This window comes from Corticium candelabrum, chromosome 2 (assembly GCF_963422355.1).
Source record: "Corticium candelabrum chromosome 2, ooCorCand1.1, whole genome shotgun sequence".
Lineage (NCBI taxonomy): Eukaryota > Metazoa > Porifera > Homoscleromorpha > Homosclerophorida > Plakinidae > Corticium > Corticium candelabrum.
Genome location: NC_085086.1, coordinates 464,701 through 479,700, shown reverse-complemented (window position 1 = coordinate 479,700; position 15,000 = coordinate 464,701). Strand labels below are relative to the sequence as shown.

Sequence of the window (15,000 nt, the reverse complement as noted above, 5' to 3'; positions counted from 1 at the left end):
TGTTAACAAGGGATTTGGAAGGGTGACTGAGAGGGACCAGAGCCATGCATATATAGAGAGGGACAAGTGAGTATGCTGCATGGTTGAGAGACATACTCACATATTGTAACAGATCTGTCCACTCAATAATGAATGGATTATGGACAAATCAGTGAGATATTTGCGGATTGGGTCTCCAGCTGATGTGCAACTAGTTTCTCAATGAGCATTCTTGCCCACCATGCAGCTGCAAACCTCATTGTTTAGACGTTACATGATCCATGTTGTGTCTATAGGGTTCTTGCCTAGTGCAACTACATATATGGGCATTTATAGTACGTTAAGTTTGCCACATGGCTGAGTTGACTTATAACAGGTTTGTACGCTGAGGAAGAGGTTGTGTATAGGGTAGATGAATCATGAATGCAAATATTACAAATGGTTTTATCTGCTATACTGCGGCAGGGTTCGCCATACATTTTTCTAGCTTGTTGACGCCAGCAGAGTTGCAATACAAACACCAGTGGCCTTTAAACTTGGGACAGTTGTAAATCCGATGAAGGTTGCACCTATACTCATGCATAGGCGCAGGAACCTAGATTTGGTTGAGGCGCACATATTTTCCTAAAAGTGTGTGGCTTGCAAGCAAGGCTAAATGTATTATTTATTAATTATATGTGCATGCTATACAGCAGAAAACAGGAAACCAACGTTAACACTGTATTGTTAGTGCTGTATGTCATGTCATCATGTCAGTGTTATCAATTTCTTTCGTTTGTCATCCTTATATATATTAGCAGGTCACTGGAAAGTTGAAGGGACACGTGCCCCCAGTGCTCCACAGATTTATACGCCTATGTCATGTGGGAGTCATGCCACTCTAGTAGTTGACTGCACTATACTGGCGCAGACTGTGCTTTAGACTGCTATTTATGATAGCTATATAGCGAGAGAGGGGAGATATAAAGTATATATAGGTATATACATTTGTGTTTGTAGGAAGACCTTCAGAAATTACGTGAATCTCGTGCTGTCTTACGTTACCGCTCTGCAGAGTCTCGCATGCGCGCATACTCAGTGGGCGATTTTGACTCGGTGGGCGAACAAGCAAGCGAGAAAGCTGAAAGCATGTTTACAGACGAGCAAACTCAAACGATAGCAGCAATCGGCACACTTCCACGAGCTTCGGTGTCGCCATTCGCACGCAAACCGGTTGTTAAGAAACGAGGTGAAGAGTCACCACTCGTTAGGAGGAGAAACGCTGCTGATAGGAAGTTGTCGAGAAGAAAGAAAACGCAGTCGATGCTCTACGTGGGAACGTCAACGGAAAGAGTGGATGGCGTTGAAAACCATTTTGAGGTTAAACTTTATCTTGTGGTCATGCACACTTGCTTGCTTGTGTTCTTCCTTCTGTGCATACATGACCGTTGACCTTGCGATTGTTTTGTGCATTTGTGAGTGCGTGAGAAGTTAACTATTGTAGCTTTGATGAAAGAAACGCTATGTTTTGCTCGTTTTTAGATGCGATCGGGGTCGTTGGTCACGTGTGCTGGTGATCTTGCTAGTGAAAGGTTTAGACCTGATGGAGACGCAAGAAGTAACAAGAACAATGGAGAGGATAGTGACAACGGATGGGACGTTACTATTGTCGACGCCATTTTCCAAAAATACACCAAATTGGAGGATGAGCAGCTCTCGAACACTGAAGGCGGCGACCAATCAGGCGAGCTTGACGAAGATCCCTTTCTATCTCCTATCGCTCCGCACAAATTGGAAGAGACCAGCAACGAAACGAGTCGGTCTGAACGTGTTAATCCAATAGAAATATCGCAAGAAGAGCAACTTGTCTCTAATGGCTTTCACGAATCTGTCAATGATGAAGCGAGTTCTGTAAGCGAAGTGGAGCAATCTGCTGCAGAAAAGAATGGGATGGAACAGGAGGACGTAAAAGTAGAGAATGAAGTGTCAAGGTCTGGAACAACAGAAGTGGCTGAGAAGACGGTCGGTTGGGAAACAGAGGAGTGGAACAATGGCAATGGAGAGACGTTTGTGCACGACGAGGCATTTGCGTATGAGACGTGTGAAGTTGAATGGAGTGACAGCAGTGTGACGAAAGAGGAACAGATAGAAAGTAAGACGTCAGTCGTCACTAGTCCTGATTTTGATTGCCTATGCATGTATTGTTTGTTTGCTGTGGTTATTGTCATTTGTCTGTTCCACGTCTGGCGTATACTTCTCGCTCAACAATATTTTTTATTTGTTATGCTTACTTAACTGAAGTTTTTATCAACATTCGGTGACATGCAGTGACCTTGTGACCGTAGTTACTACATTTTAGTTGTAGATTGCATTTAATATGTATAGTACTGTACACTAGATAATCTTTCTGTATATATAGTATGATATAGTATGTGATCTGTCATGCTCATATTTCCTCCTGCATATTGAGCTGTTATTATCATTTCCAGGCGGGAATGCGACCAAAGAAAAGTCAGATGAGTTGACAGTGGAATCATTACCAAGTACTGCAGTTGTCATGGAGCCATCCGATGAGACAGTTGGAAGTTTGTCACAAGCAAATGGTTTGCATTCGTCTTTGAATGACATTTTGGATACGTCCCTCGAACTGGCGAAAGAGGCAGAAATGAGTCAAGAAAAAGTCTGTGACGAACGAGACGTAGAAACTGTAGACATAAAGGACGGGAAGGGCGGAGAAGTGATGAATGTTGTCATGAACTCGGAGACAAACAATCTTGGCGACGCAGTTGTGGACAACAGTTTGGAAATATCGGAAAGTCCGGCAAGACGACAAGACGAAAAAGAAACAAGCAACGACGACATCTCAAAGGTACTAGTAGGTAACATACAAAGTTGTACTCAACCTTACATTTAGATTCCACTGTGCGCTAAAGCCGTGATTAAATGATATAAAAATTTTCCAATACGCTGCTTGTTTACAGCCAATCCGTATATAGTGTACGGTACAGCAGAACTAAACAAGGCTACAAACTTGATTAGAGTGCAGACAAACATGGTATTGACTCTAAACGTTTAACGGTTATAACTCCAAAGCTTGTAAGACGTAAAGAAACCTATAGCAAACCTGACAACTGAAAGTGCATGAATTAATACTTGGGAATGGGTGCATGTTCAATGACCTTTTTTCGAGCTTCTAACAATGTCTATGTTTTTGTATTTTGAAGACGTCAGAAGTAAGATCGACATTAGTGCCCAATGACGCGTTAGAGGCAGATGATAGTGATGAAGCGGATGGGAGATCAGAAATACGAGAGGAACAAGGATCGGAATTACAGCTGGAACCAGAAAGCATAGCCGATGTTGGTGATGTGGATGATGCCATGGCCGCTCTCAGTAACATTCTACCGTCTCCAGCGACGGAAGAACATGCAACTACACTTCGGTAAAGAAGCTTGTGCATGCTGATCATGTGATGCATTTTGTTCATATGCTTGCTGCTTCGTTTGGGTATGCGCATCTGTTGAGTTCGTGCTGGCGTCTTGCTCTACTGTGAGAAGTTTGTATCGCTAATGGCTTGTACTTATTGTATCTAGACCGAAGAAAGAAGAGAAACCGTTTGATTCACTTTTAATGATGTCTCTTGAGGAAGCGTTAGAAATGGATCAATTACCTCATAGTGATAGTGAGGTTACAGAAGCGGCGGCTTCAAGTTCAAGAACTCGAGCCACGGTGAGTGTGCATGAATAATTTTAGTTTAATTTTGATTCTGTCATTTCTATATGTTTATATAAAGAATATGTAATGACATGTCTGCATGTCTGCATGGTTAGGTGAAAAAACGCGATAGAAGAAAAAGTAGTTCACTAACGGAACTCCAGGTCACTTCAGACAAGCAAGAGAAGGTTGCACCAGCAAAGTCAGACAAACCTCATCGCAACCAGAGCGAGCCGACTGCGCAGAAAAAAGAGAGGCCTGCTACCAAACCGAAGGAGAAGGCGAGTGTGAAACATAGTGACAAAAATCCGCTTGGCAAAGTGAAATTACTAGCAAGGAACTATTCACGTATGTTAAAAGGCAGAGTTCAGAGAACACAATCAGCACAACCGTCTGATTCTCCACTTGCACCAGAGTTTGTAAATTTTCCTAAAAGGAAATCTAACAGTGCTCATAACTCGCCAGGAATCGGGAGACGATTGGCAGAAATTGGACTCAATATGCATGATTTTGAAGAATCTGCTGATAATGTTGACATGCTGCCACATGACAGCAGAAGTACCTTACGCTCTCGTCCGTCCAGTGCTCCTCAAACTCCTCAGTCGTCCCACATCGAAGAAGTAAGTGACTCTACTAGTCTGAGTAGCGAGGCGAGCGGAGGACAAGTTCGAGACGATGGTGTGGAAGACGAAGAAGGGAAGGTGGCTACTCCTGTGAGAGGATGGGTTAAGAAAGTAGCATCCAAATTCCAAGCGAAATAGTTTTGTTTACAGGCAGAGTTCTATATACCCTTTCTTGTTTTGTATGTGTTACGATCCTTCAGGATTGTCGCTGGATGAGTTAGATACGTAACTTTCGTTTTGCTGTATTGACGATAAATCCACCTCGACTTGTACATATTTTCTAAACAGCTCGTATGAACTGATTAACTGAGTGTTACCTTATATGTATACATGTATGATCAAACGCCATTTTGTTATTAAATCAAGTACTTTTTCATGTTGCATTGTACATAAATTAGTAAGCGTTCTCTTGGCTTTACAAGATAATGAAACTGCTTCTGGAGATTTGGTGTAGCACTCGAGACAATTTGACCAACTGTCGTTACCAGGATTTTTGTAATCTTTCTGGAGTAGGCTAGAAATGCAGCAGAATGCTTTAGCAGTTTGTGTGCACGATTTTGTGTCCTATAATATAATACAAGAGGTCTCCTGATAGGGAGCTGCATGAACAATAATCTCATGTCTGTCTGTCTGTCTCTGTGTCTGTCTGTCTGTCTCGTCTGTTTGTGTGTCTGTCTGTCTGTCTCTGTGTCTGTCTGTCTGTCTGTCTGTCGGTGTGTCTGTCTGTCTGTCGGTGTGCCTGTCTGTCTGTCTCTGTCTTCTTGCGTCTGTCTGTCTGTGTCTGTCTGTCTCTGTCTTCTTGCGTCTGTCTGTCTGTGTCTGTCTGTGTGTCTCGTCTGTTTGTCTCTCTGTCTGTCTGTCTGTCTGACATCACTATACACGGATAGTGGCTAAGAATTATTGGCCCACATCAGTCACACGTGAGTCTTTTACTCTACACGTGAGTCTAATTACAGCTAATGAAATCACACAAATCAGTTTGCAGACATGATGCAAGAGTAGTCTCGCATGCCAGACCTTCGCCGTATGCGGGAAACAAGTCTGAGTTCCCGTCCTCGCGCACCCAGACCTGTCCCACGCGCGCGTACGACAAAGGTCTGGCACGCGAGACTAGCAAGAATATGCCTACATCCTGTTTGGATAGCCAAGTATATAATACAAACAACATCAGGATTGCCTTGCTCACTATGCGAATTCCCGATTCACAAATCAGTGAAATCTCCGTTGCTATCAACGACTGAAGAATAAAGTAAGAGCCAATGTGACAGACGAATCATGCAGACTCACGAACGTCATACTCAGTGGTTGCATATACACAGTCATTTTAATATTTGCGGAAGTCCCAGCCTGCCCATTCCATCAACAGTACTAGTCCTATCTACCAACATGTCATCATCTCTACCAACCATCAGATAAAAACGCCTAAAAACTACCAAGATACGAGTTGCAATTCATGCCATATATATCAAACACGTGGGGGGTAGTATCCACCTAGATGAGTCTACTGGTGTGTGAGTTTTCAAGATAGAAGAGCACAGTTTGATACACAAACTTGTATTGTCCGGGTGTTTGAACCAACGCCATTCTCTGGCTCCTCAAGTGCTTGAGATATTGGCGAATGTTGACGGTCTCGTTGTGTTGTATTGCTGTGAGCAGCAGCTCCATGAGAATGGTGACGCCCGTTCGACCGACTCCTGCACTGCAATGGACAATTGTTGGAGGGTTGGGTCTCGTCTCACTGCCTCCTGTGCCGTTTGCATGTCGACGAAGACTTCCGATTTCATCAATGAATGCTATTGAATGAACATGATGAGTGACCCAGCCGTTCTGTTTGGTTGTCTGTCTTGTGTCTGTCTATTGGTGCATAATATGTCATGCAGTTTGTGAGACTGCCGTGGGACTTCTTTTGTTAAGAATATAATTCAGAAACAATAATGTCTGCCTGTCTGTTTGTATGTTCGTCTGTATGTCTGTGTCTGTCTGTGTCTGTCAATCTCGATGTCTGTCTGTCTCTGTGCCTGTCCGTCTGTGTCAGTTAGTGTCTCGGCGTCTTTTTTCTGTCGGTCTGTCTGTCTGTCTCTGTGTCTGTCTGTCTCTGTGTCTGTCTGTCTGTCTGTCTCGTTGTCTGTTGTGTGTGTGTGTGTGTGTGTGTGTGTGTGTGTGTGTGTGTGTGTGTGTGTGTGTGTGTCTGTCTGCCTGTCTGTCTGTCTGTTCGTCAGTCTCTGTGTCTGTCTCTCTGTCTCTGTATTTGTCTGTCTGTCTGTCTGTCTCTGTGTCTGTCTGTCTGTCTCGTTGTCTGTTTGTGTGTCTGTCTGTGTGCGTCTGTCTGTCTCTGTGTCTGTCTCTGTGTCTGTTTGTCTGTCCCTCTGTCTGTCTGTCTCTGTCTGTCTCAGTGTCAGTTTGTCTGTTCCTCTGTCTGTCTGTCTGTCTGTCTGTGTCAATTAGTGTCTCGGTGTCTTTTTTCTGTTTGTCTGTCTCTGTGTATGTCTGTCCTTCCGTCTGTCTGTCTTTATGTCTGTCTGTCTGTCTCTGTGTCTGTCTATCTCTGTGTCTGTCTGTCTGTCTGTCTGTCTCTGTGTCTGTCTGTCTCTGTGTCTGTCTGTCTCTGTGTCTGTCTGTCTGTGTGTCTGTCTGTCTGTCTCTGTGTCTGTCTGCCTGCCTGTATCTGTGTCTGTCTGTCTCACTGTCTGTCTGTCTGTCTGTCTCTGTGTCTGTCTGTCTGTCTGTCTCTGTCTCTGTGTCTTCATGTGTATGCCTGTCTTTCTCTGTGTCAGTCTGTCTGTCTCTGTGTCTTCTTGTGTCTGTCTGTCTGTCTGTCTGTCTGTCTGTCTCTGTGTCTGTCTGTCTGCCTGTCCCTCTGTCTGTCTGTCTGTCTGTCTGTCTCATTGTCTGTCTGTCTGTCTCATTGTCTGTCTGTCTCTGTGTCTGTGTATCTGTCTATCTCTGTGTCTGTGTGTCTGTCTATCTCTGTGTCTGTCTGTCTGTCTCTGTGTCTTCCTCTGTCTGTGTGTCTGTCTGTCTGTCCCTCTTCCTGTCTGTGTCTGTGTGTCTTCTGTCTGTATCTGTGTCTGTTTGTCTGTCTGTCTGTCTGTCTGTCTCATTGTCTGTTTGTGTGTCTGTTTGTCTTTCTGTCTGTCTCGTTGTCTGTTTGTGTGTCTATCTGTCTGTCTGTCTGTGTCTGTCTGTCTGTCTCGGTGTCTTGTGTCTGTCTGTCTGCTTGTCTCTTCTGTGCGTTTGCATTTCTCACCAATAAATGAGCTTGGATCATCCGGCACTCCATGATCTGGCCATCCCATAAACTGCAGATGCCACACAACTCTTTGCTCAGACGTGCCCCTACGTGTGAGATGAAATCCTCGCGTAATCGTCGTATTCGAATCAGCAAAATACTGACTCACAACAGTAAACTAAACACCAGGAAACAGACAATCGTAAGTGTCAGACAGACAACTGCCAACATGTTCATCATTCCAACAATCCAAACTTGTGAGTGACGCAGGCCAATACCATCTCACTTATGTGTTACAGTTAGAAAAGCTGTGCTATACCGTACAAGTTTGCTTATCAACTAGAACTACAACACAATGTAAAGGAAGGTAAACAGGGAGCGAACAAACAGAATGTCAGACCCTGAAATAGAGACTTCAAATTGATCGGCCACTCGGAGCCGTAGCTGCATGCCATTTTGCCAAATTTTGCGATGACAAATGGCTATGCAATCTACTCAATTGGTCACCCAAAGGCATCATCATTCGGTCGGCCATTGGGTCGATGGCCAGCCGTTACTTCATGCTCTGGGATGCAGTGTTGCACTCCTGGTCAGTTGTCACGTGTCAGCTCAGGGTCGCAGACCGCAGATAGTAATCGTCCTCACCTGCCATGCACTAGTACACGTGCCCTGCTTTTTCTTCAAACTTCCAGCTGCTAGATCTGTTGGAATATATCGAAACAATGAGGCGTCTATTCGAGGGTGCCGTTTATATTTTATTCCTACATTCAAATGCGGCGTTTAATCAAGAGTGGCGTCTATACTAGCCGTACTTTCAACCGAGGCGTTTAAACAAAGGAGGCGTTTATTTAAGGGTGGCATTTAATTAATGAGGCATTGATATTGCATCTGTACTTCAACTAAGGCGTTTATTTGAGGATGGCGTTTATTTAAGGGAGCAATTTAACTGACGAGGCGTTTAATCAAGAGTGGCGTTTATATACTATCCGTACTTTCAACTGCAGCGTTTAAACGAGAGGCATTTATTTGAGAGTGGCATTTAAATTAATACCCATTCACACGAGCTCTCCTAACAGGTCAGCGATGAATGAAATCGTCCTGTGAATGCGGGCCGAGCCGCACTGGCCTGGCCCACCACAACTTGCCGTGCCAGCATGGGTTGGCCCGGGTCAGCACGGCTTCAAATCTTCATGTGAATGCGGGCCAAGCCAGGCTGATGGCCACACATGCTCACTAGAAACGAAAATGGCGTGGTCAGAGCAAGAAACCCTGTACCTCATTGAATTGTGGGTGAGGACGGCATCCAGGTTCAAATTAGACTTCTCTATCGTCAGCGAAAAGTAAGCGCGTGCAACTTGCTCCATATTCATAGTAGTGCGAGTGTCTCGACAAACAGCATAGCTAGCGTGCGCACCAAGGAACACGCCTATTATAGCGGCTGGCTCGCTTTTCTCTACACGTCGTGTAAACAAAGGCTGGCTCGCTTTAATAAAGTCCATTCCCAAATAGGAGAATACGTGGGAACTGTGGTTAATAGATAAGAAATTGAAGAGCAGAGATGGGCGTAGCTTGTGGAGTAAAAGGTTCCAGTATAGAAACGTTTCGCTATAAACTTACATTCAAAGGTTCAACCAATGCCTCAACTACCTAAGCTTGCTAGCTACAGCCGTTTTACTTATCAATCAATAGTTCAAAGTACGTCCGCGTCAGCTTTCAAGTAGTGGCGTCGTAGTGGTGACTTTGAAGTTATCTGACACCTAGTGTAAATGCAAGAGTAGGGCAAGGCCAAGCACATGTCATACAGGAAGTTAGTAATTGTGTTGTAATAAAGCACCAATCACTGTATTCAATAACTGATCTGGAACCTCCTCTTTGTGAGCTTTCCAATGATGTTGGAATCAACTCGCTAGGACGTCTGCTTCAGGAGATACATTTTTTTCACACGTATTCTCCTATTCGGGAACGTACTTTAGCTCGGGCTGGCTCGGCTCAGTTTACAACTGTGCTCGTGTGAATGGGGTATAAGAAAGACCTATATTTGAGGGGGAGTGTTATATCAAGAGTGGTGTTTATATTCTATCCGTACTTACAACTGTGGTGTTTAAACGAGAGAGGCGTTTATTTGAGGGCGGAATTTAGTTAAGGGGGCATTTTCATCGATAAGGCATTTAATCGAAGGAGGCGTTTATTTGAGAATGGCATTTAAATTAAGGGAGGCGTTTATTCGAGAGGAGATTATATCAAGAGTGGCATTTATATTCCATCTGTACGTACAACTGTGGCGTTTAAATGGGGGAGGCGTTTATTTGAGAATGGCGTTTAATTAATCTAGGAAATACAGTACATGCCATTCGTACACAAGAAACCAAATCGCATGCAGACTGTCTCAAGATTCGAGATCCTAGACTCTAACGGCGTCTCTAAGTGATAGACCCAAAGTGTTTACCTCCCTCTCCTAATGTCATCAATTCAGTCTACGACTCTGATAACAAAATGTAATCACCGATTCCGGTTGATAACAACATGTAAACAATTGTGTGTAGTTTAGAGAGATGCAGCAGACAGACGTGGAATGGATTCTAACCGGTCCATATTGTGATGATGAATCGAGTTCGTTTTCTAGTGGCCAGTAGCGGTAGCACTTGATCCTGCCCATCTCCTATAGAAACCAAACTGTAATTGTAGAAAGACAGACACGTAGACACACAGACAGATAAGAAACAAACAAATGAGGATAAACCACCGAGTGATGGTAATAAACAAACATCGTGATCAATGTCTAATAATTAATTAATTAAATCAATAAATTCAAAATTAATTAAAAATTAAATTAATGCATACATGAGACCTTACGAATAAGACTGATCTGTTTAATTAAACACAACACTTTATAAAAAATAATAAATTTTTAAAATAATTAATAAAAATAATTAATTAAAAATAAATTTTTACATTTTTCCAAATTAATTAAAATTAAATATTATTGTAGTAAACAAACATAATGATCAATGGCCAATAAATAATTAAAAGTAAATTCTTATTTCTTGGAATTAACTTAAAAATAAAAAATATTTTAATAAATAAATATAATACAAATATAATACAAAAATTTTAAAATTATTTTACTACACAAACATAATAATCAATGACCAATAAATAATTAAAAATCATTTTTTATATTTTTCTGGATTAATTAAAAAATTCAATAGCCAATAATTAATTAAAAATAAATATAATTTTTTAAATACAAAAAAATTATTTTAATAAACAAGCATAATGATCAATGGTCAACAATTAATTAAAAATCAATTAAAAAATTATTGAAAAATTACTAACAAAAATAATAAAAGCTCAATAAAAAATTAATTTAAAATCTATAAAAAATTGATGACAAATTATTAAAATTTATTAATCAATAAAAAATTAATAAAAAATGAATGACAAAAAATTATAATAAATGTTAATAAAAATCAATAAATAATTAATAAAAAATATTAATAAAAAATATTAATAAAAAATCAATAAAAAATTACTAAAAAATATTAATAAAAAATCAATAAAAAATTAATAAAAAATATTAATAAAAAATATTAATAAAAAATATTAATAAAAAATATTAATAAAAAATCAATAAAAAATTAATAAAAAATATTAATAAAAAATATTAATAAAAAACATTAATAAAAAATATTAATAAAAAATCAATAAAAAATTAATAAAAAATATTAATAAAAAATATTAATAAAAAACATTAATAAAAAATATTAATAAAAAATCAATAAAAAATTAATAAAAAATATTAATAAAAAATATTAATAAAAAATATTAATAAAAAATATTAATAAAAAATTAATAAAAAATTAATAAAAAATTAATAAAAAATTACTAAAAAATTAGTAAAAAATCAATTAAAACTAATTAAAACTTAATTTAAAATGTATACAAATTGATAAAAATTAATAAAAATTTAATAATTAATTAAAAACCAACTCAAACACGTTAGAAAACACGTAAACTTGTAACGAACAGACATGCTCACCACTTCTGAAGTGACCATGACGATCAGATTTGCTTCGCTCTCCCACACCATTTGCCAGAAGTCGGGGGCTGTCACAGCCAGAGGACCTTGTGCACCAATGTATCTCATTCTCTCACCTCCGACATTCATCTACACACAACTCAGTGAGAATTTTATACATACCCAAAAGGGCCCACCTTAATTAATTAAGTCATGACGTCACAACATAGCTGAATGTGACGACATTTGCTGTGTACACTACTGTTGTGTTTAATTAAAATTTTACGTAAAACTTTCTTTGTTGTTGCCAACATGGCTCAAATAATTTGTAATCAAAATACCAAAAAGGGGGCACACACATACAAACGCCACACACACCACACACACACACACACACACACACACACACACACACACACACATACACACACACACACACACACACACACACACACACACACACACACACACACACACACGGCCCGCCTTAATTTTTGTTCTAAAGCTCTGAACAATAGACCAGGCATGTGTAATAAGCTACAACAAAAGCTCAACACTCTTGAATCTTTCAACAATATAAACAAAAATTTCTTGGTGTACGTTTGCCTCTTCAACCTGAAAGTCTTCGCTGCATTTATTGCTAGTGTGTCTACATGCACGTATTTCACTAACCTCAGTTGACCAGAATATTGGGTCGATACGTAAATGCAGTATGTGCCCTGTTGTCTGTTTGTGTGTTTGTCTATCTGTAGGTCTCTCTATCTATCTGTTGGTCAGTCTTTCTGTCTTGCTACCTGCCTGTCTGCCTGTTCTTCAAGTAACATTTGTTGGAACTTGAAACATACATGTGTCTACTTGTGTGTGTCTGTCTGTCTGTCCGTCTGTCTGTCTATCTGTCTGTCTGTGTGCCTGTCAGTGTGCCTGTGTGTCTGTCTGTCTGTGTGTCTGTCTGTCTATGTGCCTGTCTGTCCGACTGTCTGTGTCTGTCTGTCTGTCTGCGTGCCTGTCTGTCTGTCCGCCTGTCTGTCTGTGTGTCTGTCTGTGTGTCTGTCTGTGTGTCTGTCTGTCTGTCTATGTGTCTGTTTGCCTGTCTGTCTGTCTGTGAATACATATACTTTTCCTAAATGAACTATAGCACTCCGTGCCTGTCTGTCTCTCTGTGTGCCTGTGTGTCTGTCTGTGTGTCTGTCTCTCTGTGTGCTTATCTGTCTGTCTCTGAATACATATATTTTTCCTATATGAACTATAGCACTGTGTGCCTGTCTGTCTGTCCGTCTGTCTGTCTGTCAATACATATATTTTCACACATCATCGCTATTACAGTCTAAGACAATTAGAACTAAAATCACACGGTCTGTCTGTCTGTCTGCCTGTCTATCTGTCTGTGTGTGCCTGTTTGTCTGTGTGTCTGTCTGCCTGTCTGTCTGTCTGTCTTTCGGTGTGTCTGTCTGTATGTCTGTCTGTGTGTGTCTGCCTGCGTGTCTGTCTGTCTGTCTGTGCATGTCTGTCTGTCTGTCTGCCTGTCTGTCTGTCTGTCTGTCTGTGTCTGTCTGTCTGTGTGTCTTTCGGTGTGTCGGTCTATCTGTCTGTCTGTGTGCCTCTGTGTCTGTGTCTGTCTGTATGTCTGCCTGCGTGTCTGTCTGTCTGTCTATCTGTCTGTCTGCCTGTGTGTCTGTCTGTCTGCCTGTCTGTCTGTCTTTCGGTGTGTCTGTCTATCTGTCTGCCTGTCTCTGAGTCTGTCTGCCTGTCTGTCTGTCCGTCTGTCTGTCTGTGTGCCTACCTACCTACCTGTCTATCTGTCTGTGTGTGTGCCTGTCTGTCTGTCCGTCTATGTGTCTGTCTGTGTGTCTTTCGGTGTGTCTGTCTGTATGTCTGTCTGTGTGTGTCTAACTGCGTGTCTATGTGTCTGTCTGTGCATCTGTCTGTCTGTCTGTCTGTCTGTGTGTGTCTGACTGCGTGTCTGTCTGTCTGCCTGTCTGTCTGTATGTCTGTCTGTGTGTGTCTGCCTGCGTGTCTGTGTGTCTGTCTGTGCATATGTCTGTCTGTCTGTCTGTCTGTGTGTCTTTCGGTGTGTCTGTCTGTATGTCTGTCTATGTGTGTCTGTCTGTGCATCTGTCTGTGTGTCTTTCGATGTATCTGTCTATCTGTGTGCATGTGTGTCTGTGTCTGTCTGTATGTCTGTCTGTCCGTCTGTCTGTCTGTCTGTCTGCCTGTGTCTGTCTGTCTGTCTGTCTGACTGTCTCTGTCTGACTGTCTGTCTGTCTATCGGTGTGTCTGTCTATCTGTCTGTCTGTCTGTCTCTGAGTCTGTCTGCCTGTCTGTCTGTCAATGGTAGTCTGTGTATGTACTATCTGTTTGTCCATCTGTCTGTCTGCTTGCCTGTTTGTCCATCTGTCTGTCTGTCTGTCCATTTGTCTGTCTGTCTGTCCATCTGTCCATTTGTCTGTCTGTCTGTCCATCTGTCCATTTGTCTGTCTGTCTGTCTATCTGTCCATTCGTCTGTCTGTTTGTCCATCTGTCCATTTGTCTATCTGTCTGTTTGCCCACCTGTCTGTCTGTCCATATGTCTGTGTGTCTGGTTTCTGTCTGCCTGTCTGTCTGTTTGTCCATCTGTTTGCCTGTCTGTCTGTTTGTCCATCTGTTTGGCTGGCTGTCTGTCTGTCTTTGTCCATCTGTCAGTCTGTCTGCTTGCCTGTTTGTCCATCTATCAGCTTGTCTGTCTGTCTGTCTGTCTGTCTGATAGTCCATCTGTCTGTCTGTTTGTCTGTCTGTCCATTTGCCTGTCTATCTGTGTGTCTGTCCATCTGTTCATTTGTCTGTGTGTCTGTCCATCTGTCCATTTGTCTGTCTGTCTGTCTGGTTTCTGTCTGCCTGTCTGTCTGTTTGTCCAACTGTTTGCCAGTCTGTTTGTCAGTCTTTGTCCATCTGTCAGCCTGTCTGTCTGTCTATCTGTTTGTCCATGTGTCAGTCTGTCTGCTTGCCTGTTTGTCCATCTGTCAGCTTGTCTGTCAGTCTGTCTGATTGTCATATGTCTGTCCTTTATCTTTCTGTCCATTTGTCTATCTGTCCATTTGTTCATCTGTCCAACTGTCTGCCTGTCTGTCTGTCCATCTGTTTGCCTGTCTGTCTGTCTGTGTTTGCCCATCTGTCTGTCTGTCTGTCTGCTTGTCTATTTGTCCATCTGTCAGCCTGTCTGTCTGTCTGTTTGTCCATGTGACAGTCTGTCTGGTTGCCTGTTTGTCCATCTGTCAGCTTGTCTGTCTGTCTGTCTGATTGTCCATCTGTCTGTCCGTTTGTCTGTCTGTCCATTTGTCTGTCTGTCTGTGTGTCCATCTGTCTATCTGTCCATATGTCTGTCTGTCTGGTTTCTGTCTGCCTGTCTGTCTGTTTGTCCAACTGTTGCCTGTCTGTCTGTCTATCTGTTTGTCTGTCCGTCCATTTGTCTGTCTGTGTGTGTT

At 41.7% G+C, this 15,000-nt stretch overlaps 2 protein-coding genes across 2 annotated transcripts in view; one reads left to right on the top strand and one right to left on the bottom strand.

Moving 5' to 3' along the window:
* LOC134198385 (uncharacterized) overlaps positions 1–4,732 on the top strand; it is a 13,277-nt gene extending 8,545 nt beyond the window's left edge. The window contains exons 16-21 of the mRNA XM_062667765.1: positions 979–1,338; positions 1,501–2,110; positions 2,448–2,827; positions 3,183–3,400; positions 3,552–3,687; positions 3,789–4,732. Coding sequence (XP_062523749.1) covers positions 979–1,338; positions 1,501–2,110; positions 2,448–2,827; positions 3,183–3,400; positions 3,552–3,687; positions 3,789–4,433 — 2,349 coding nt within the window. The 3' untranslated portion in view covers positions 4,434–4,732. The remainder of the gene's footprint in view (positions 1–978; positions 1,339–1,500; positions 2,111–2,447; positions 2,828–3,182; positions 3,401–3,551; positions 3,688–3,788) is intronic.
* An 868-nt stretch (positions 4,733–5,600) lies between these two features.
* LOC134198050 (tyrosine-protein phosphatase non-receptor type 21-like) overlaps positions 5,601–15,000 on the bottom strand; it is a 28,874-nt gene continuing 19,474 nt past the window's right edge. Inside the window, exons 15-18 of the mRNA XM_062667391.1 lie at positions 11,564–11,692; positions 10,109–10,183; positions 7,543–7,702; positions 5,601–6,088 (exon numbers count right to left, since the gene is read on the bottom strand). Of these exons, the coding sequence (XP_062523375.1) occupies positions 5,787–6,088; positions 7,543–7,702; positions 10,109–10,183; positions 11,564–11,692 (666 nt within the window). The 3' untranslated portion in view covers positions 5,601–5,786. The remainder of the gene's footprint in view (positions 6,089–7,542; positions 7,703–10,108; positions 10,184–11,563; positions 11,693–15,000) is intronic.